We start from the raw sequence: 23217 nt of genomic DNA on the forward strand, positions 1-23217 counted from the left end.
GCTAGAGGTGAGCATCCTCATCATATTTAAGAAACATTTAGACAAGCACTTGAAATACCATAGCCTGCGGACCAAGTGTGCAAAATGGGATTAGAACAGATTGGTGATTGATGGCCAGCGCAGGCATGATAGGCAGTCCTGTAAAACCATGGCTGATGATATGCCTTGAATGTTGTTGGCAACACAGCAACTGCTGCAGCTGGGTACAAGTTGAAGGAATAAGTAGCAGAATTTCCAGAAGAGTGCATGCCTACTTGCAGATGACAGAGGAATTCATCCAGGTCATGATTGCTGTCATATCTCTGGAGTGTGTGTGGCTCCCTCCACAAAGGGATTTGTCTGCCCCCATGGAAAGCCTAATCCAGCAGGCCACTCAGTGGATGCACGCAATGCAGTGGTGGCCAGGCAAGATGGAAGAGGTACCTTTATTCTCCACTAGGTCTTTGACCTTTCCAGCTTGGCAGGGATATTGCAAGAGAGGAGTGACTTTTGGAGACTCCCCTCTGGGTACTCTTGATATCAGTGGCTCCTCATCCCACTGCCAGTGACTAGTGCCTTCAGTAGCTTTGACAACAGAAGTGGTTCTTGCACCTGGACAACCTGGGATATCAATGTCATCCCAAGCCATGGGAAAGTCTGCTCAGCAGTATTCCTCCACCACAGCTGGCAGCATAGAGGGGGTGTCTCAAACAAGTCATTGTGTTAATAAAAGTATCTAACTATACCAGGGGTTTACGTAGAGAATATTTAAATACAAAGTATTGTTTCTGATTTGCAGCTCTATAAATCTTTTATTTTTGCTGTTCCTGATTCCAGTTCTTGCTGCCTTGCAAGATCTCATCATGAGGCTGCAATGGACTCCTCTTTGTAATTACAATTCCCAAGTTGTGCTGAGATATTTGGCCTCAACCAGAGAAATGCTATGTAAACTACAACCGCTTTCAGAATCCTTGGGATAAGGAGTGAAAATCAGCCTGAAATCTCACTGCTAACAATTTTTCTGCGCAAGGCCACTTGGATGTGTTTGGCTGTTCAAAAAAAAATGCTAACTTTCACTGTCAAAATTAGCACTTGAAGACTAGATGTGGCACAGAGAGCAACTGGTGAGCATCATAATCAAGAATGCAAAAAACCAAACAAATTAATGGGAGAAGTAAAAACTGTCAGATAAATTAGGCTGAAAAAGTTTGGAAATCAATGACAACAACCATTATCTAAAGCAATTTGAAGTATACTTGTTTTTGGATTTTATTTTTGCATGTTATAAATATTACTAATGTGCAAATCATTCATTTACTTAAAATGACACATTAAATAACATTGTTGAACATAGGCACTCACCCTTCTTTGTTCATCATCGTTGCAAGTTTTGACTTTCTCATCAAATAACTGAAAGTATGACAAAGAGAATATGAGCAATCCTAACAGAAATAGATTGTGAATTCTCCTCAACAGAGCAGATGCAGAAATCCAATAAACAACCTCTTATCTCTATTCAAGCTAACTCAGCACAGACAAGTCCCTAATGCTCAGTTTGTTCAGAACCACATGTACTGAGCTACTTCTTCACAATGTAGTCATCAAAGGTTTTAATAAAATAAAGTTGATTATACAATTATCAGATCTGATTTATTATTGTTACTAGTATACAGTGAAAAGTATTGTTTCTTGTGCAGTATACAGAAGTGTTAGGTCAGAAAGCGTAGTTACAAAAATTCAGGAGCAGTAGAATTTATTTGAATCTGGGTACTCATACAATTAGACCTGTGCTTTTGAAGATTTCTAAACTAAAACCAGAATAAATATTGAAAATCAGAAAGCCTGAAAGCAAGAAGATAATCAGAGAATACAGCCTTTAAGTTGCATCTCGATTAACGTATATTTGAAAAACCTTGCATCTGAATGCAGTATTGGGGGGGGGGGGGGGGTCATAAATAAATGATTCCCACCAGGTGAGGACTATTGGAATTCACCTGACCCACCCCACCAGTCCTGGTCCAGTTGCTGCCCAATTATTATGCAAAGCCACTAATTGTAATACCATCAGCAGGCTTGATGGTCCATCCACCAGCATCTCCAGTGGGAAATGCAGCTGGCAGGCTTTGGTTTTGGTCATGGCCAGCATGGACTTGGCATGCTGGACCCCAAGGGGATCCAAGAAGCTAGGTCCAGATGCCATTTGCCCCTCTGTTGCTTCCAGGTTGCAGAAGATGGCAGTCCACAAAGAAAAAAAAATCTCACTCTGTACTTCTGGTATGCACTTTCATTCTGTTCTAAAAGGAGGTTGTGACTGTAATGTCAAAATGATGAAGAAGATTAATGACAAACAACCTTGTGAACTTTTAAGTCAAAGCACTGCACTATGAAATTGAGAGATTTTACAGGCTTTCATTGGAATAGGCAGGGTTTAAAGGTTTCAGCTTTCTAGGAAGGCTCAGACACTTTAAGCAAACAGCTGTGAAGAAAGGACTGCCCTCCCCTCAATGAAACTGACATCTCCTCTCAAAGGACTTCAAAGCTGTCTGCTCACATCCCCAGCTTCTGATAGGGAAATTCCTGCTGCAGAATAAATTGCTGCTGTGATTTAAAAACTTGCAACTGTCCAAAGAGCATGGAAATTAAAGTGAGCAAGCCTCTTCAAATTTTCACAGCTGACAGTTAGGAATGAAGGGTGCACAATCTCTGAACAGCCGGGCTGGCCAGCATGAATTGCAGGATGTGTAAATTTGCATCCATCAGGTGGGTGAATCCCATCTGACAGACACTCCCAGCAACACCACAATTCACTCCTGTTTTTATGCCAGTGGGAGCACTCAGCCTGAAAATGGGAGAATTATGGCCCCAGTTTATAAAGCTTTGCTTCATACTGTCAAAGTTTGTGCTTTGTCCATTATAAATCCCTATCTTTATAGTTACAATAGAAACTACCTATAGAACCTCATCATATAGTAATTACACCTACTGCAAATGATGTTGCTGGTGTAATTAAAGCACGAGAAGTTTCCATTTCAAATACAGATTTTTTAATGTCATTCAAGGGATGCAGCCAGAACAGCACATACTGCTCACCCTGAATTGCCCTTAAGGTAGTCATAAGCTGTCTTCTTGAACCACTCCAGTCCATATGGTGTAAGCACATATTACAGTCCTATTAAGGAGAGAGCTCCAAAATTTTGACCTAGTGACAATGAAAGAACAGCGATATATTTCCAAATCAGGATGGTGAGTAGCTTAACTATAAAGGAAATGGCAAGTATGAGTGAGGCCAGTTTTCTGCATTCGGTGTCTGATGTGGGAGTACCTGGAGACAACTTGCCTCCTGGAAGTCAATATCAGTGCCAGGTGCGTGGAACTGTAACTCCTGAGGGACCGTCTTAAGGAGATGGAGCTGCGGCTCGATGACCTTAGCATAGTCAGGGGAAATGAGAAATTAATAGAGAACAAGACATGGAACGGACATGGGAGTCAAGTAGATAAGGTTGTTAAGAAGGCATACGGTGTCTTGGCATTTATTGGTAGGGGGATTGAATTTAGGAGTCGCAGCGTCATGTTGCAACTGTACACAACTCTGGTGCGGCCGCACTTGGAGTACTGTGTGCAGTTCTGGTCCCCACATTACAGGAAGGATGTGGAGGCTTTGGAGAGGGTGCAGAGGAGGTTTACCAGGATGTTGCCTGGTATGGAGGGGAGGTCCTATGAGGAGAGGCTGAGGGATTTGGGGTTGTTTTCGCTGGAAAGAAGGCGGCTAAGAGGGGATCTTATTGAAACATATAAGATGATTAGAGGTTTAGATAGGGTGGATAGTAATAGCCTTTTTCCTCTGATGGAGAAATCTAGCACGAGGGGGCATGGCTTTAAATTAAGGGGTGGTAGTTATAGGACGGATGTCAGGGGTAGGTTCTTTACCCAGAGGGTGGTGAGGGATTGGAACGCCCTGCCTGCTGCAGTTGTAAATGCGCCTAGTTTGGGGACGTTTAAGAGATCCGTGGATAGGTTTATGGACGAGAAGGGATTGGTTTAGGTTAGTGGGTCATTGTTTTGTAACTGGTCGGCGCAACATCGTGGGCCGAAGGGCCTGTTCTGCGCTGTAATGTTCTATGTTTTTTAACAGTTATAGGCAGGCAGTCACACCAGGGCCTCGGGAGGAAAACACATGGGTCACAGTTAGGAAGGGTAAAAATCAGAAGGGTGACATACCAGACAGTACCCCAGTGGCTGTCTCCCATAGTAGTGAGGGCTGGGTGACAGATGGGAGAGGGGAGGGGAGTGAGCAGTCAGTGAAGGGATCCCCTGTGGTAGTCCCCCTCCAAAATACGTATATTGTTTTGGATTCTGTGGAGGGGGGTGACCCTCTAGGGATAAGCCACGATGACCAGATCGCCGGCATGGAGACAGGCTCTGTGGCCCAGAAGGGGAAGAAAGGGATTAGGAGAACAATAGTGGTGGGGGACGCAATGGTTAGAGGCACGGACATGCGGTTCTGTGGGTGCGAATGAGACTCCAGGATGGTAGTCTGCCTCCCTGTTGCCAGGGTACTGGATGGCTCTGAGCGGGTAGGAAGCATATTAAAAAGGGAAGGCAATCAAACAGATATCATTGCACATATTGGTGAAAATAACATAGGTAGAAAGAGCAGGGGAGTCATACGAGAGCAATTCAAGGAGATGGGTGCTAGGCTAAAAGTAGGGCCTCTAGGGTAGCAATCTCTGGACTACTCCCAGTGCCTAGTGCTCATGAGGCTAGGAACAGGGAGATTGTACAATTGAATGCGTGGCTGAAGGACTGGTGCTGGAGGGAGGGTTTCAAATTCATAGATCATTGGGAAGTCTTCAAGAGAGGATGACACCTGTACAGAAAGGATGGGTTACACCTTAACTGGAAGGGCACAAATATTGTGGCTGGGAGTTTTGGAAGAATGTTTCGGCAGGGTTTAAACTAATGTGGTGGGGGGGGGGTGGGGATCAAAACAGTAGGTCAGTAAGCACTGAGGCTGGGGATGAACTGGGCGCCAGGGCAAGGTTAGCTAAGAAGGGCATTCTAGAGGAGGATGACCTGAGTGGGCCTGGAGGTCCGGCGTGCATCTGCTTCAATGTGAGGAGCGTAACGGGCAAGACAGACGAACTTAGGGCTTTAATGCTTACATGGAATTTGGATGTGGTTGCGGTGACGGAGACTTGGTTAAAAGAAGGACAGGACTGGCAGCTGAATATTCCGGGGTATAAGTGTTTTAGGCGAGACAGCGGAGGGGCTAAAAGAGGTGGGAGAGTAGCAATATTAGTTAGGGAGCATATTACAGCAGTGCAGAGGTTGGACAATTTAGAGGGGTCATGTAATGAGTCGCTGTAGGTGGAGCTCAGAAACAGGAAGGGTGCAATCACTGTGCTGGGGGTATACTACAGACCACGCGAAGTGGAGGAATGGATATGTAAGGAGATTCTGGATAGGTGCAGAAAAAATAGGGCTGTTGTAGTGGGAGACTTTAACTTCCCTGGTATAGATTGGAAAGTGCTTAGGGCTGGGGGTCTGGACGGGGAGGAATTTGTAGAATGCGTACAGGAAGGTTCTTTGGACCAATGTGTAGACAGCCCAACTAGAGAGGGGGCTATACTGGATCTAGTTCTGGGAAATGAGCCCGGTCAGGTCGTCAAAGTTTCAGTAGGGGAACATGTGGCAAATAGTGACCACAATTCTGTTAATTTTAGGATAGTAATGGACAAGGATGAGTGTTGTCCTACGGGTAGGGTGCTAAATTGGGGAAAGGCTAACTATAGCTTGATTAGGCAGGAATTAGTGGCCGTTGATTGAGAGAGGCTGTTTGAGGGTAAGTCCACGTCTGGCATGTGGGAGTCTTTTAAGGAACAGTTGATAAGGCTGCAGGACAGGCATGTGTCTGTAAAAAGGAAGGATAGGAAAGGTAGGATTCGAGAGCCGTGGATAACCACGGAAAGGGAGAATCTAATCAAGAAGGAAAAAAGAAAGGCATATGTTAGGTCCAGGCAACTGAAAACAGACAGAACTCTGGAGGAATACAGAGAAAATAGGAAAGAACTCAAATGGGGAGTTAGAAGGGCAAAAAGAGATCACGAAATGTTCTTGGCAGACAGGATTAAGGAGAATCCTAAGGCATTTTATTCATACGTTAGGAACAAAAGAGTTATCAGAGAGAGAGAAAAAAAACGGACCTCTCAGGGACAAAGGAGGGGAATTATGCTTAGAACCCAAGGGAACAGGGAAGATCGTAAATGAATACTTTGCATCAGTATTCACAAAGGAGAGGGACGTGTGACTAGGAGTGTCTCAGAGGGAGGTGTTGACCCATTAGAGAAAATCTCCGTTACAAGGGAGGAAGTGTTAGGTTTTTTTAGGGAGCATTAAAACTGACAAATCCCCAGGGCCTGATGGTATCTATCCTAGACTGCTCAGGGAGACAAGAGATAAAATTACTGGGCCTCTGACAGAAATCTTTGTCTCTTCATTGGAGACAGAGGATTGGAGGATAGCAAATGTGGTACCATTATTTAAAGGAGGATAGCAGGGATAACCCGGGTAATCATAGGCCAGTGAGCTTGACGTCCATGGTAGGGAAGTTGTTGGAGAGGATTCTTAGAGATAGGATGCATGCACATTTAGAATGAAACAATCTCATTAGTGACAGACAGCATGGTTTTGTAAGAGGGAGGTCGTGCCTTACAAATTTGGAGGAGTTTTTTTTTGAGGAGGTGACAAAAATGTTTGACAAAGGAAGTGCAGTGGATGTCGTCTATATGGATTTCAATAAGGCGTTTGACAAAGTCCCTCATGGCAGGTTGGTGAAAAAGGTTAAGGCTCATAGGATACAAGGAGAGGTGGCTAGATGGATAGAGAACTGGCTTGGCCACAGGAGACAGGGGGTATCAGTCGAAGGGTCTTGTTCCAGCTGGATGTCTGTGACCAGTGGTGTTCCGCAGGGCTCTGTGCTGCGACCTCTGCTATTTGTGATATATAATATATATATATATATATATATATATAATATATATATATATATATATACAATATATATTATATTATATATATATATTATATTATATATATATATTATTTATTTATATATATATTATATATATATATTATATATATATATATATATGTATGAAGGTGTAACTGGTGTGATCAGTAAGTCTGCGGACGTCACAAAGATGGCTGGACTTGCTGATAGCGACAAGCATTGTCAGACAATACAGCAGGATACAGATAGGCTGGAAAATTGGGCGGAGAAATGGCAGATGGAATTTAATCCCAATAAATGCGAAGTGATGCATTTTGGAAGAACTAATGTAGGGAGGAGTTATACAGTAACTGGCAGAACCATCAAGAGTATAGAAACACAGGGATCTAGGTGTGCAAGTCCACAAATCCTTGAAGGTGGCAGCACAGGTGGAGAAGGTGTGAAGAAGGCAAATGGCATGCTTGTCTTTATAGAACAGGGTGTAGAGTATAAAAACTGGAGTCTGATGTTGCAGCTGTATAGAACGTTGATTAGGCCACATTTGGAGTACTGCGTCCAGTTCTGGTCGCCGCACTATGAGAAGGATGTGGAGGCTTTGGAGACAGTGCAAAAGGAGGATTACCACGATGTTGCCTGGTATGGAGGGTCTTAGCTATGAGGAGAGATTGGGTAAACTGGGGTTGTTCTCCCTGGAAAGATGGAGAATGAGGGGGGACCTAATAAAGGTGTACAAAATTATGAAGGGTATAGATAGGGTGAACAGTGGGATGCTTTTTCCCAGGTCGGAAGTGACGATCACGAGGGGTTACAGGCTCAAGGTGAGAGGGGTGAGGTATAACTCAGATATCAGAGGGACTTTTTTTTTTTTTACAGAGGGTGGTGGGGGCCTGGAATGCACTGCCAAGTACGGTGGTGGAGGTGGACATGCTGGGATCGTTTAAGACTTACCTGGATAGTCACATGAGCAGACTGGGAATGGAGGGATACAAACAAATGGTCTAGTTGGACCAATGAGCGGCACAGGCTTGGAGGGCTGAAGGGCCTGTTTCCTGTGCTGTACTGTTCTTTGTTCTTACAGGGGAACTTCTAGGTGATAGTGTTCCTGGTAATGGTTGTGGATTTGGAAGGTGCAACCTAAGAAACCTTGGTGAGTTCCTCCAGTGCACTCTGTAGATGGTACATACTACTGACACTGCAGGCCCCATTTTACCATTTTGATTCAAAGTGCTGGGTGGACTTGAAACTAGGAGTGTTTCAGATCCAACTTTAGAACCGTTCTCAGGTGCCCCCCTATTTGCAAAAATATCAGCAATTCCAAATGGCGCTACATAAGCCTGTGGGCGGGGCTTAACACACGAGGCCCTGCAGCTCCAATCAGCGCCTCCGACTGCGTATGCACAGGAAAAAAATGATAGAATGCAACGCCCCTGCACATCGCTCCGGGGCCGGATAATGTTTCCCCCTGAGCCCCCCACCCCACCCTAACAGCACTACTGACTCCCTTATGCCCCGCCATCCAGACTGATTGTGGGCCCCGTCCCATTTCCCTCCCACTACCAATCTCAGGCAGAGTGGCAGCAGACCGCGCCCCCCCCACCTATCTCAGGCAAAGTGACCCACCCTCCTCCTTCCTCCCCACCGTTCTCAGGCGGAGTGGCAGCAGACCCCCCCGACCCCCTTAGCGATCTTAGGCAAAGTGACCCGCCCTTCTCCTTCCCCCCCCAACCGATCTCAGGCAGAGTGGCAGCAGACCTCCCTTTCCCCCCACCACTGATCTCAAGCAGAGAGCTGTCAGACGCTGGGCACCTAGCTCCGCCCTTATTGGAGCGCCCAAATCAGATTTCTATGGAGCATGCCTGTTTTGCGCTGATTCTGGATGGGTGAACATGGTGGTAAAGGGAGAAGTGCCAGTACAGTTGGCATGCAGCCCATTAAGTCAATTTAAATGCATGCCTGATTTTACCAAGTTTTCATGCCCGAAAACAAGCACAACTTGATGGTAAAAATCGGGCCCTTTGTATCAGCAGTGCAGGGAGTGAATGTTTGCAGAAGGGACGACAGCCAAGCTTTGTCCTGGATGGTCGTCAAGCCTCTATGGTGTTGTTAGAGCTGCACTCATCCAGGCAAATGGGAGTGCATTACATCATATTCTTGACTTGTGCTTTGTAGATGGTGCACAGGCTTCCAGGAATAAGAAGCTTACTATTCATATCACTTTGCTGCATGGCACAAAATCTTGGGTCTGCTATAAAAGCTCCAGAATGTTCCCACAGATATCCAAGATCCATCATATGAATTCAACAGGACAACCAAAAGCAAATTAATATGGATACTGGAATCGGAAGCAAAAACAGAAAATACTGGAAAATGCCAGCAGGTCTGACAGCACCTGTGGGAACAGAATATAGAGCTAACGTTTTTGAGTCTGATGACCCTTCATCAGAGCTCAAAAGAAGCATGACAACAACACTTCCCTTGTGCTACACTGAACAGCTTGAAGACCACTCTCCAAAAAATTTAACTAAAAGATGAGTCGGCCATGTCTCCCACATTGCAGCTACAGAATCCCCAAGCAGATCTTCTATAGGGTAGGTTTTGAAGCTAAAATTACATCCAAGTGATTAGTATAAATGATACAAATGCACCCTAAAAAGAGCCTTACAAATTTCTGCATTGCAGACCAGCTTTCTTGCAAAAACACTGCAGCTGACTGGTCCAAGTGAAGACAGCCACTAAAATGTGCTTCCATCTGAACTTAGAACATCCAACGTACCCAGAGGAAGGCCAGAAGTGGGGCAATTCCCAAGTACCAACAATGACAACATGAACTCACTTTAGCTTGCTATTTGAATATGTTCAAGTTTCGACCACCAAATATAAAGCAGCCTGAATTTGACATGAGAAAAGAGAAGGTCAGCATAAGGAATGGAGGAAAGATGTAGGCATCTAGTGGACAAGGTGGCTACAAAAAACTGTTGGGTGAGATAATGTAAAGCAAGCTTGTCCAACATATAGCCTGGGGATTGGATGCAGCCTATGGTGTCCCGCTACACAGCTTCCAAGAGGCAGTTTTCAAACTTTGAGTTTCAATGCCAGATTCTGCTTGGAGCTGTTCATCCAATCACAGTGGTACTCTCCCACATAGTTAGCCTGTCAGAAGCAAATGAGGGAGAGAAAAAGAGTTGCTAATTGATGGAGTAACGAAGAGTGTGCTGAAGGTTGGAGGATGGCAAAACAAAAGGCAAGTTGGGGCTACAGCCCACAGAGTCAAGTGATGGCAAGGCAAGAGCTGACAGTGGTGCAGTCACAGCATAGGGAGTCAAATTTCAACAGGCTGGGGAACCAATCTACATCAGGAATGGAGCCCAGAAGACGTGTACCTGGGGGCCTGGAAGAGCAAAGTCACACTGGACCCAATCAGGTTGATGTTTTGTCATTCTGGTCAGACAGGGGAAGAGACAGTAACTGAGTGGATGTGTGCGTGTACGTGAGAGAGACAGCAAATGAGTTTGAGTGGGTAGCGCAAGTTAGAGTCTGTTTTATGCCCAGCCTTCATTTTCACACTCAATCTCACCACCACACACACTCCGACCCTCCAATATTATGGTAATTTTTATTATTTACTTGGTTTTTACCACATTGCTTTACATTTGTTCAGCAACTGGTTCTTTCCTTAAAACCATCTACCTTTTTTGAAATTCAGTTATTGTTTTGCCAAACTTCATCTTTCCAAAATTTGCTTATTGGCCCTTGAGCAAGATAAATATGCAAATGTGGTCCCTGGTGGAAAAGGTTGGACAAGCCTGCTTTATAGCTTACACCAATTTCTTTCTGGGCTAGGTATAACAAAATTGGCAGGAAATCAGTGGCAAGATTTCCAGTTTTTGTTTTGGAATCTGGTTGGTCCACATTGACTAAATAGCTGAAAACATTTATAGAATCATAGAATTTTACAGCTCAGGAGGCGGCCATTCACCCCACCATGTCTGCAGCAACTCCTGGAAGATCTACCCAGCTAATCCCATTCACAAGCACCATTTCCATAACCTTCTAAATTCATCACTTTAAAATATGTATCCAGCTCTCTTTCAAACTTCCTATGGAATCTGCCTCCATCATTCTCCCAGGCAGCACATTCAACTTAAGAAATTGTGTTTTATATATAGCATAATAGTGGACTTGGCACCCGGTGCGGAGGGTTCATGGAAGGAGGGAGCTCTTTACGAACCTGGTGCTGGGCCAAACTTGCCATCAACAGGTCCTGGAAGCAGGTGGCCAAGGGAGTCATCCAATCCCACTGCCTCTCTACAGCAGCTGCATTCACAGCTGGGTGTGCCTGGAAAGGGAGTACTTGGAGTCCACTGGCAAAGTCAAGATCTTCCGTGTCCATTGGGCAGCACAGGTCTGGGATGCATTATTGACTTTCTTGGTCATGTTTTGGTTTGATATTTCATTTGTTATTTGTCTTTATTTAAGGCAGTCCCCTTTAAGGGGCTGTCCCTTTAATTTCTCCCTGTTTATTTGATAACTTTTACTTGGTTTTATACAAAATAAAGGTGATTCATAAACCTGAAGTAATGTTCTGGAGTTCCAGGCTTTGGCCAGTGAAGTGGAAAACGTCACACTGGACTTTTTGCAAACCCACTCAATGTACTGAAATTTACAGGATAAATTAGGTTCAATTACCTTCAGTTGATCAATCAAGATCTGTAAATAGGCATCAGCTTCAGCAAGCTTTTTGTCAAAATCTTGAACAGTTGGAACAAATCCTGTTTCAACACCCTGTAAAAATAAGTAATTATAAGTAGTAAGTGGTGAGGCTTCTGTGGTCACTAGCAGTAAACATTCAACTAAATCGTCTGAGGTACACCACATCCATATAAACAAGGTGCTCAGGCAGATACTTGAAAGAAACAAATGCAAAAGCAATACTGCAGATTCAGAAAGTCTGAAAATAAAACAGAAAATTTTGGAAATCCTCAGCAAGTCTGGTAGCGATGGGAAACAGATAACATTTCATATCTGGCCTTCCATCAAAATTTAGGAAAAAAGTCAGAAATGTAGTAGTTTTGAGCAAGTGAAATAGGAGAGGGTGTAAAGAAGATAAAAGATGAGTCTGTGATCTGGTGAAGAGAGTAAATAACAAAAATGTTTCAAAATGCAAAGCCTTAGGGAGTGCTAAGGGAACAAAAGAAGAAACAAAAGATGCCTCCCCAGGATGCTTGAACGGCAGGATAGCTGACATCTGAAGCTAAAGTAAAGGCTACAAGAGAAGTGAGAGAAAAAAAGCGAGCATGCAAAGAAACATGAAACAAAATTGGGGAAAACGGTTACAAGGAGTGTCACACATCGTACAATAATAAATGGAGGAGTGCCACAAAGCAAAGCAGTCAATTAGACTGCATTTGGCCTCCCTAACACAGCAGAGATCAGACTGAGAGTTGCGAAAACAAAGTTAAACTTCATTTACTAGTCACAAGGAAGGCTTACATTAACACTGGAATGAAGTTACTGTGAAAATCCCCTAGTTGCCACACTTCAGCGCCTGTTCAGGTCAATGTACCTAACCAGCACGTCTTTCAGACTGTGGGAGGAAACCGGAGTGCCCCGAGGAAACCCACGCAGACACAGGAAGAATGTGCAAACTCCACACAGCCGGGAATTGAACCCTGGTCCCTGGCGCTGTGAGGCAGCAGTGCTAGCCACTATGCCACTCCAGTTTAATACAGTATACTAAATTGAAAGTAGTACATGTAAATTGCTTTTCTCCTCCACTATCTTAAGAACAATTAGAGATAGATAACAAATGCAGACCCCTCTGGAATTGCTTACATCCTATGATGGAATAATAGGATTTCTGGGGCATTGGTTAGTGAGAAAGGAGGAGGTAAAAAAGGACAGGTATTGCATCTCTTGTGTTTGTATGGAAAGATGCTGCAGGATAATGGGGGAGAGATAAGGGTAACTAAAGAGTTGACCTATGTGTCACAGTAGAAACGGGTCCTTTGGAATACTAAAATGGGAGAAAGGAGGAAGATGAGTTTGGCTGTGGCATTGACCAAAGGTGGCAGAAATGGAGAACAATTTATTGAAGACGGAATCATAAGAGATGAAATGTGAAGGGGAACCTTATGGCTCAGAGGGAAGGGAACAGGTTACAGCAAAAGTGTGTGAAATAGATAGATACAGTTGAGGCCAAATTCAACCTTAGTGGGGATTTTTGATTGAGGAAAAAGGAAGACATATTGGAAGCACTGCAATGGAAGGTTGCATTGTCCAATTATGATGGAGACAGAGAAACTGGAAGAATGCAACAGGGGGATTTTCCAGGCACGTTGGCCCCAAAACTAGAAATACCACCCAAAGTCAACGGGCCTTTCCATGGTCTGCCCCTTGCCAGCTGCAATTCCTGTTGCCCCAGAGTTTTTATAGGGAACAGTTGGTCCAGTCCTTTTGGAAGCAAGGATCCATTCCTCAGGAACTTAAGATGCTTCCATCGAACACCTCTACAAGAGGAAGGGCAATCGGCAAGGATGCGACAACCACCTAGGAATCTCACTGCTCTCCACCACAGGAAAAACCCTCACAAGAGTCCTGCTAAATCGTCTGGTCACTCATCTGGAGCTGGGCCTGCTTCCAGAGTCACAGTGTGGCTTCCACAAAGGTTGCAGGACTATTGACACGATTTTTGCTACACACCAACTTCAGGAGAAGCGTCAGGAGCAGAATCACAAGCTCCACACAATCTTTGTTCACCTTGCGAAAGCCTTCAACACTGTCAGCTGACAAGGCCTGTGGAGGATCATGTCAAAGTTCAGCTGCTCCTCCAAATTCATTCAGATGGTAGACCAGTTCCATGATGGCCAGAGTACTGGATGGTGGAGAATCCTCTGAGGCAAATAGGGCTGTGTGCTCGCACCCACACTGTCAGGATGATGTTTACTGACATGCTGAATGATGCCTTCCAGAACAGAATTGCTGCAATCAGCCTCAAGTACAGAGTGGATGGGAAGCTCTTCAATCTGCGGAGACTTCAAGCTATTGCCAAAGCGAAAGAGACTGGTCTGAGAGACTTCCTCTTTGCCAGTGACTACACCCTGCATTTCTGGCTCTGAGCCAGAAATGCAAGTCAGTTTGGACAAATTTTCCACGGCTTGTGACAACTTCGGACTCACCATCAACATTAAAAAGACCAAAGTCATGCACCAGCCTGCTCCTCATGCACTGTACACAGAACCCATAATCACATTCAAAGGGCAGAAACTACAGGCAGTTGACTAGTTCACGTATCTTGGCAGCACCCTCTCCCAAGCAGTGACTGTTGATACAGAAGTTAACTGCAGAATAGCAAAGGCAAGTTCTGCTTCCAGTAGACTGCGCTCCATTGTACGGGAACATCGAGGAATCAGCCCAGCAACAAAATTGAAGGTCTATGGAACCGTAGTACTCACTACCCTCCTGTGTGCCTGTGAAACGTAGGCTGTGTATCAAAGGCATGAAAGACAGCTCAATCATTTCTACATGATTTGTCTTTGCAGAATATTACACATCAGATGGCAAGACAAAGTACTAGACACTGAAGTTCTCTCTAGAGCAAGACTACCATCAGTCCACACACTGCTGATGAGCGCTGACCCAGTGGGTAGGTCATGTCATCCATATGCCAGACGAATGCATACCCAAGCAGCTCCTTTTTGGGGAAACTCTCTACTGGAAGACACTCACATGAAGGACAGAAGAAACGTTACAAAGACACAGTCAAGGCCTTCCTGAAGTCACTTACGACCACCTGGGAAACACTGGCACAAAACCGCCCTACCTAGCACTGCCTCATCCACAAAGACTGTCAAGCTTACGAAGCAAGGTGCATTGCTGAAGCAAAACTTAAGCGTGAGCTGCGCAAGTCCAGAGCCACCAGTGCAACAACTACAGTGTCTACACAAGACTGTCCAGAATGTGCCAGGAAATTCCATGCCCGAATTGGCCTGATCAGTCATCTTCAGGCAGATTGCATCCAGCCTCAAAATGACTAATGGTGTCGAAGTCCTCATCGACGATGATGGATGGACAACATAGGAAACAGGGAATGAGAAAATGTCAAAGGTAGCTGTGGGAGATAGTGAGGCGAATTTTCCTGTCCCATCTGCAAATGGGAGTCGAAGCAGGTGAGGGGGCGGATCATGGAAAGGTCTGTTGACCTTGGACAGATCTTCTGGTTTCAGGGTGAGTACGACCGGAAAATCCCACCCAGTGTGCTTATAATAGCCTTTTGTCGATTGTCTCCAGATTGCAAAATAAAAGAAAGGGAGGAGGAGTCTGATAGAACCATAGAATCTTAGAACCATTCCATCACAGAAAGGAGCCATTCGGCCCATACTGGCTTTCCCGAGGACCTACTCACATACTGCCATTCCCCCACCTACACCCATCTCCCTCCTTTTCAGATACAAGGAAAATGTAGAAAAATTTATGGCAAGAAGGCAGTCACTCTGCACAATATTTCTGCACCAAAAGAAAGCCACCTACCCTATTCCCATTTTCCAGCTCTTTGTCTATAGTCCTGGAACTTTTATGTGACTTTAGGGTTTTTACCTCTACTACCCTTGCAGGCAGTGAGCTTCAGGTGCTTACCACCCTCTGGGATGTCTTGTGCTGCAGTGGGTAGCATCCCTGCCTCTAATCCAGAACCTCGAGTTCCATCCAGGATTTGGTGGCCAAGGAAGATGCATTGGGAAAAACAAACCTTTGTTGTATCGCCTCTATTGTAAACACATCCTTTCCCAAATGTGGGGACGAGAAGTGCACACGGTATTCCAGATACAGTCTCACCAAAATCCTGCACAACTGTAGTAAGATATTCTTATACTCCACCCCCTTCCAATAAAGGCCAACAAGACATTGGCCTTTACAATTGTTTGCTGTCCCTACATGCTAACTTTCTGCGTTCTTTGTACAAGCTCATCCAAGCCTCTTTGATCTCAACTCTTACAAATTTCTCACATTAAGAAATATTCAGTTTTTCTGTTCTTACGAACAAAGTACACACTTCTTGCTATTATACTGCGCCTACCATCTTGTTATCCACTCATTTAACCTGTCTATGTTTTTTGTGTCCTCTCTATGTTCTCCTCATAGCTCATCTTTCCATCTAACTTAATTGGAAACATTACTTTCTGTCCTTTCATTTAACTCATCAATATAGATTGTATACAGCCAAGACCCCAAATCCTCTCAGCCTCCTGATAAACCAGATGAAGGTAAGAGAGGGTGGAAACTGGAAGCAAAATCAAAGACAATTGTTAATCTAGGGCCAGAGTGTGAAACTTCACCAATAGTCACAGAAGTACCTAAAAGGGTAGGACTGGAACAATGTATGTTCCACATATTCCCAAAAAAAGGCAGGGACAGCTAGGATCAATGCAACACTCAATTTAAAGAAAGTGAGCTGAAATTGTTGTTGTTCAACACGAGAACAAATTCAGCCAGGTAGGTGATGATGGGTAGGTGGGCACGGGTTATGGAGATACCCCAGGAAAGTGGACTTAGTGTTAGATCAGCTGTGATCTCACTAAATGACGGAGCAGGCTTGAAGGGCTGAATGGCCTACCCGATTCCGTTTCTATGGTAGGGCCACTGTTGAAAGGCAAAACTCTCAGACCATTTTGGTGAGGGTTGTAGAGAGGAGTAGAGAGATTGAACATCTCCAATGCAATAGAGATGGTTAGAGCTGGATATTTAAATTACAGAGAGTCACAGATGTAGACAGAGGAAGAAATTGGTACAGTGGGGCAGGAAGAGACTGAAACCATAGTATACCATTTCTCGAAACATTGGCTCCATTTTCTCTCCACAGATGCTGTCCAACCTGCTGAGTTTTTCCAGCATTTTCTACTTTTTTTAAAACTTTAAGCTGTAAAAACAGAAAATGCTGAAAAATCTCAGCAGGTCGGACAGCAGCTGTGGAGAGAGAATAGAGCCAATGTTGAGTCTGGATGATGAAGGGCATTGAGATGGCTGATCTCACTTCTCCTTCGATTTCATAGAAACATAGAAAAACTACAGCACAAATAGGCCCTTCAGCCATCAAGTTGTGCCGAACATGTCCCTGCCTACTAGGCATACCTATAAACCCTCTATCTTACTAAATTCCATGTACTTATCCAAAAGTCTCTTAAAAGGCCCTATCAAATCTGCCTCCAACACCATGTCGGCAGCCAATTCCACGCACCCACCACCCTCGGAGTGAAAAACTTACCCCTACTCCCCAGCACCCTAAACACTCCAAATAAAACATGTTGCTATGGCTACCTGCAAGTTAATGTCTGTTTTCTTTGTGGGATATGCCAAATATTTTTTGCTCCAGTTCTACTCAGACTCCTCCCTCACCTCTTTTCCCCGTATGACTGATGACTACTAGTGTCCTCCTCTCAATGTAGCATTTCATTGAGTTTGCTCGTTTCCTCCTCTAAACTTCAACAAGACTATAAGAAATAGAAACAGCAGTAGACCATTCAGCCCCTCGAGCCTGCTCCATCATTTAATAAGATCATGGCTGATCTAACACTCAGTCCGTTTTTTTGCTGATCTCTTTGACCCTCAACTCCCCTACTGATTAAAAGCCTATTGATCTCAGCCTTGAAAATGTCCAAACACAGCCTCCACAGCTCCCTGGCGCAGAGAATTCAAAGGCTGACCACTCTTTTGAGAGAAGAAATGTTTCATCAAATCTGTCTTAAATAAGCATCCCCTTATTTTGCGACTACGTCCTCTGGTCTCGCACCCTCCCGTGAGTGGAAACATCCTCCTGTCTAATTCCTTGTGAATCTTGTAAGTTTCAATCCTATCACCTCTTTCTTCTGAACTTCAAGGAGTACCTGTTTAAATCTTTCCTCACATAGCAGCCCCTTGGTACTAGGATCATCCTAGTGAACTTCCACAGTACTGCCTCCAATGATAATACATCTTAAATAAGGGGACCAAAAGTTAAACAGTATTCTAAATGGCCTCACCAATATCTTGTACAGTTACAGCAATACTTGGTTACTTTTATACTTTGGCCTCTTAAAATCAAAACCAGCATTCTATTTGCTTCCCTATTACCCCTTTTTTAAAATTCATTTTATGGCATGTGATAGGCCAGCATTTATTACCTAGTGAACCAGTATGTTAGTTTTCTGGATTTCATGAACACAAGTCCTTTTGTGCTACAGCTTTCAATTAAATAATAATCCACCTCTTCATTCTCTTTTCTAAAATGAGCAATCTCACATTTTCCGACACTGAATTCTATTTGCCAATTTTTTGCCCACTCACTTAACCTGTCAATATCTGACTGTAAACTATTTACATCTTCCTTGCAACCTGCCTTTCCTCCCACCTTTGTCTCCACTGCAAATTTGCCCACAGTACACTATTCCTTCCTCCAAATCATTTTTATTGTGACAAGCTTTGGTCCCAGCACCAATCCCTGTGGCACTCCACTTTAAATATTTTCATATTTTCCAATAACTGAAGTTAGAATAACTGGCCTGTAGGTTCCTGCGTTTTGACTTTCTGAACAAGGACATTGGATCCTGGAGATATGCCAAGGAATTTTGAAAAATGACTATCAATGCATCAACAATCTCTGTAGCTACCTCCTTTAAGGCCCGGGGGTGCAAACCATCAGGTCCAGGGGACGCATCAGTCTTTAAGCACATTAATTTGCCCAAAATTAATTCTGTGATGCTGTGTTTAATTCCTCCCTCATTTTGTAAATACTATTTCTGGGATGCTTATAGTATCCTTTACAGTAAAGGCCCATGCAAAATATCTATTCAACTCTTTTGCCATTTCTTTGTTCTCCCCAGTTTCATTCTCTGAGGCCAAGGCTTTCTTTTACTTCTCTCTTCCTTTTAACATACTTTAAAAAGCTCTAATTGTCTATTTTTATGTTCCTCTTTAGCTTGCTTTCAGTTTATTTTCTCCGTCCTGTTTTTGCATTCTGAATCTATCACACTCTTCCAGCCTATCTTTGCCATTTCATATGTTTCTGCTTTTCACTTAATACCCTCCTTAACCTGAAACCAAAAGGGAAAATGCTGGAAAATCTCAGCAGGCCTGGCAGAATCTAAGGAGAGAAAAGAGCTAACATTGAGTCCAGACGACCCTTTGTCAAAGCTAAAAGGCATAGAAAGTGAAGATATTTATACCACAGGGTGAAGGAACCAAGGGTGAGTCATAGCCACAGAAACCAGGGGAAACCAGTTAACTGCTGTCCACAGAAAAAATAAAAGGGTGTGAATGGCCAAAGGCAGAAAAGGTAAAATGAAGAGGTAAGGGAAAAGTGATAAAGTAGAGGGACAGAGTGGGAAGAAAAATGAAGAAAGACAATAAAGAATTAAAAAGTAAAGAATATTAAAAAATTAAAATAGAATGAAGACAAAAGGGGTCAAGATGGGGTAGAGCAAATCATCTGAAGTTGCTCCCATGCCCACATCATAGAATCATAGAACCCTACAGTGCAGAAAGAGGCCCTTTGGCCCATCGAGTCTGCACCGAACACAATCCCACCCAGACCCTACCCCCATATCCCTACATATTATACCCCTCTAACCTACACATCCCTGAACACTAAGGGGCAATTTCTTTGCAACGTCAATCAACCTAACCCGCCCATCTTTGGACTTGGGAGGAAACCCACGCAGACAAGAGGAGAATGTGAAAACTCCACACAGACAGTGACCCGAGCCAGGAATCGAACCCAGGACCCTGGAGCTGTGAAGCAGCAGTGCTAACCACTGTGCTATCGTGCCGCCCCTAGTGACATGTCTGTCCTTGGCTTGCTGCAATGTTCCAGTAAAGCTCAATGCAAACAGGAGGAACAGCATCTCATCTTCCGGCTAGACACTTTGCAGCCTTCCAGTTTCAACATTGAATTCAACAACTTCAGATGATTTGCTCCACCCCACCTTCACCTCTGTTTTCATTCTACTTTATTTAATTTTTTTTAACTGTTCTCTACCTTTCATTTCTTTATTTTCTTCCTACTCTTTTCTCCTACTTTAAGCCCCTTCCTTACCTTTTCTCCACTTTGCTTCTCCTTTTCTAATTCTTACCCCCCGCCCCACCCTCCAGCTATTAACTGGTTTCCTGGTTTCTGTGGCAATGGCTCAATTTCATTCCCTCACCTTGCAGTATAAATATCTTCCACTTTCTATGCCTTTCAGCTTTGACAAAGGGTCATCTGGATTCAAAACATCAGATTTTTTTTGTCCTTGTAGATACTGCCAGACCTGCTGAGATTTTACAGCATTTTCTCTTTTGGTTTCAGATTTCAGCATCCACAGTAATCTTTTCCCCTCCTTAACTTACTTGGTTATCTATGGTAAGTTCTTCCTCCCCTTAGTCTTTCCTCTTTATTGGGATGTATTTTTGATGGGACTCATGAAGTACCTCCCTAAATGTCTGCCATTGCTCATCTATTATCTTATCTACTAATCTTTCTGACCAGTCCACTGTGACCAATTCTATCCTAATATCTTCATAAGTACCCTTCTTTAACATTAACGCTAACATTTCAGTTCCAATTTTCTCACGCACAAGCTGAATGCTAAATTCCATCATATTGTGATCATTGCTTCTGAGGGAATCCTTAACCTTGAGGTAAATTTATTAAACCTACCTCATTACACATTACCAGATCCAAAATAGTCTTGACCCATAGTTGGCTCCATAAAGTATTGTTCCAAGAAACCATCCCAAATGCACTCTATGAATTCATTCTCTTAGGTGCCTTTCTAATTTGATTAGGCCAATCTATATGAAAATTAAAGGGACTTGAAATGTTAAGTGGGCGACCTTACTGGCTCATCATGCTGGTTGAACGGTGTGGCACATCAGCAGAATTGGGTGCAAGGTGAAAAATCCAGTTCACACCCAGTTTCTCACTGCACAAGATTGATTTAAATATTCATTAGGTTATTTTAATATAATTAGTGAGTCCCGGAGGCAATCGTGCAGTCTCACTTGCCTTAACGACCTCGCCAATGGATATCATCACTGCAAAGATCATGTATGGCTCCCACCAACAGGGTTAGATATGATGGCATCGCCAACAGGACTTGAAGCCATTGAATACCTCGGGTTGTTGGAGCAGAGTTAGCCAGTGCCCCTTGGACAGAGGCAGCCAACTCCCTGGGACTACCTTCCAGGCACGAGACAGTGCCAAGGAGGTGGGTCCAAAGATCTCGTAATGCATGAGGAGATCAGGGCACCTGAGCAATAACGCCCCTACAGTTCAGCAGCTGGCTTTCTGGTGTGAATCGGCTCTGCCCATTTCCCCTCTACTGGTGAGAATCACATTTTGCTTCGTTTTTTTTCCCCTAAGTGCATAAGATAGCTTCTGGGAGCTCATTAAAAAAAAAGGGAGAGACACTTGTTTAGCATTTAGAATCTTTTTTTTAGAAAGATCACCCCCTCCCCCAGTCTTTTTCTTGCTTCACAGATGCTATCTGAATCAATTTTGCTTTTATGTGAAAATACAAGTTATACTAGTAGTGGGTTTATTGTGAAATAGCATCCAATTTTATACCTTCACATCAATATAATTAACATGCAAAATTAATCCAAATTAGGTGGAAACCATTAATGCAGTAATATTATATAGCTTTGGGTTTTAATACCATGCTGTCCTCAACATGCTGATAGCTGTTCTGATGAAGAGTCATCACCTGAAATATTAACCGTTTTGCTCTCTCTACAGGTGTTGCCAGAGCTGCTGAACATTTGGAGCATTTTCTACACTTATTTCAGGTTTCCAGCATCCACTGTTCTATTTTTGTGCTAATAACGTTTCCGATCCAGGGCATTCTAAACACTATTTTCGACCCTTTCGGAGATAAATCTCAAAGGCCGGCAATTACTCCACGTGCAATAATCTGCTTAATGGATTTAGTGTAGTTCCACTTCATTTTACTAGATTCTCTTTGAAATGGTGGACATTATCACGACTAGTAGTATACATACTAAAAGAGGTAAAGAAACATTAAATAAAGGAACATCTGACATAATCATGTCTTGTAATTTAGTTTAAATATCTGTCAAATTAGCACACGTTTTACGCTAAGGCATGAATTCAGACTCCATTTTGATCTCCCGAACCATCTGCAAGTGAGTTCCAATTTCACAAAAACGTAAAAAAAAAGTTAAGTGGTCACCTCTTCCAGAAAGCTAATCTTCAACTCCACAGATGTCAAAGCCAACATTTATAGGGGATAGTAATTGCTTTTAACAGAGCAAGTCAAAAGGCATGTGGCTGTCCAAACTGACATGTCAATCTGCTCATTGCCCCTCAACCCCACTCTGCCATTCAAAAGACCACGGCGATAGACTGTGTTTCAATATCCACATTCACATCCATTCCTGATAACCTTTGATTCCATTGCCTAACAAGAAGCTAACTACCTCCTTCTTTAAAATATTCAATGATCCTGCTTTCACAGCCTGAGGCAGAGAGTTCCAAAGTCTCAACTCAAAGAAAAACTCTTCATCCTGGTCCTAAAAGGATATTAAGAACATAAGAACATAAGAAATAGGAGCAGGAATAGGCCATCTGGCCCTTCGAGCCTGCCCCGCCATTCAATAAGATCATGGCTGATCCGTCGTGGCTCAGTTCCACTTTCCAGCCCTCTCCCCATAACCCTTAATCCCCTCTCTTATCAAAAACCCATCAACCCGCTTCTTGAAAATATTTAGCGAGGCAGCCTCCACCACTTCAACGGGTAGAGAATTCCAGAGATTCACCACCCTTTGAGTGAAGAAGTTCCTCCTCAACTCCGTTCTAAAACGCCCCCCCTTTATCTTGAGGCTGTGCCCCCTAGTCCTACTGTCTTTTTTGAGCGGGAAGAGTCTCTCCACCTCTATCCTATCCATCCCATTCATCATCTTATACGTCTCAATGAGATCTCCCCTCATTCTTCTAAACTCTAACGAGTACAAGCCTAGTTTATTCAGCCTCTCCTCATAGCTCAACCCCCTCAACTCCGGTATCAGCCTAGTAAACCTCCTCTGCACTCCCTCCAAGGCCAAAATATCTTTGCGCAGGTGCGGCGCCCAAAACTGCACACAGTACTCCAGCTGCGGCCTCACCAATGCCCTATACAGCTGCAGCAAGACCTCCCTACTTTTATATTCAATCCCCCTCGCTATGAAGGCCAGCATCCCATTCGCCTTCCTGACCACCTGCTGCA

At 43.8% G+C, this 23217-nt stretch overlaps 1 protein-coding gene across 3 annotated transcripts in view; it reads right to left on the minus strand.

The window, feature by feature from the left end:
* Nucleotides 1-23217, minus strand: part of osbpl9 (oxysterol binding protein-like 9) — a 218719-nt gene that overhangs the window by 89794 nt on the left and 105708 nt on the right. For all 3 annotated transcript variants that reach the window (XM_080195474.1, XM_080195473.1, XM_080195475.1), the window contains 2 exons: nucleotides 11675-11770; nucleotides 1342-1389 (listed from right to left, as the gene is read on the minus strand). In XM_080195474.1, the coding sequence (XP_080051600.1) occupies nucleotides 1342-1389; nucleotides 11675-11770 (144 nt within the window). The remainder of the gene's footprint in view (nucleotides 1-1341; nucleotides 1390-11674; nucleotides 11771-23217) is intronic.

This window comes from Carcharhinus amblyrhynchos, chromosome 9 (genome assembly GCF_965287045.1).
Source record: "Carcharhinus amblyrhynchos chromosome 9, sCarAmb.v2.hapA, whole genome shotgun sequence".
NCBI classification, from domain to species: Eukaryota; Metazoa; Chordata; class Chondrichthyes; order Carcharhiniformes; family Carcharhinidae; genus Carcharhinus; species Carcharhinus amblyrhynchos.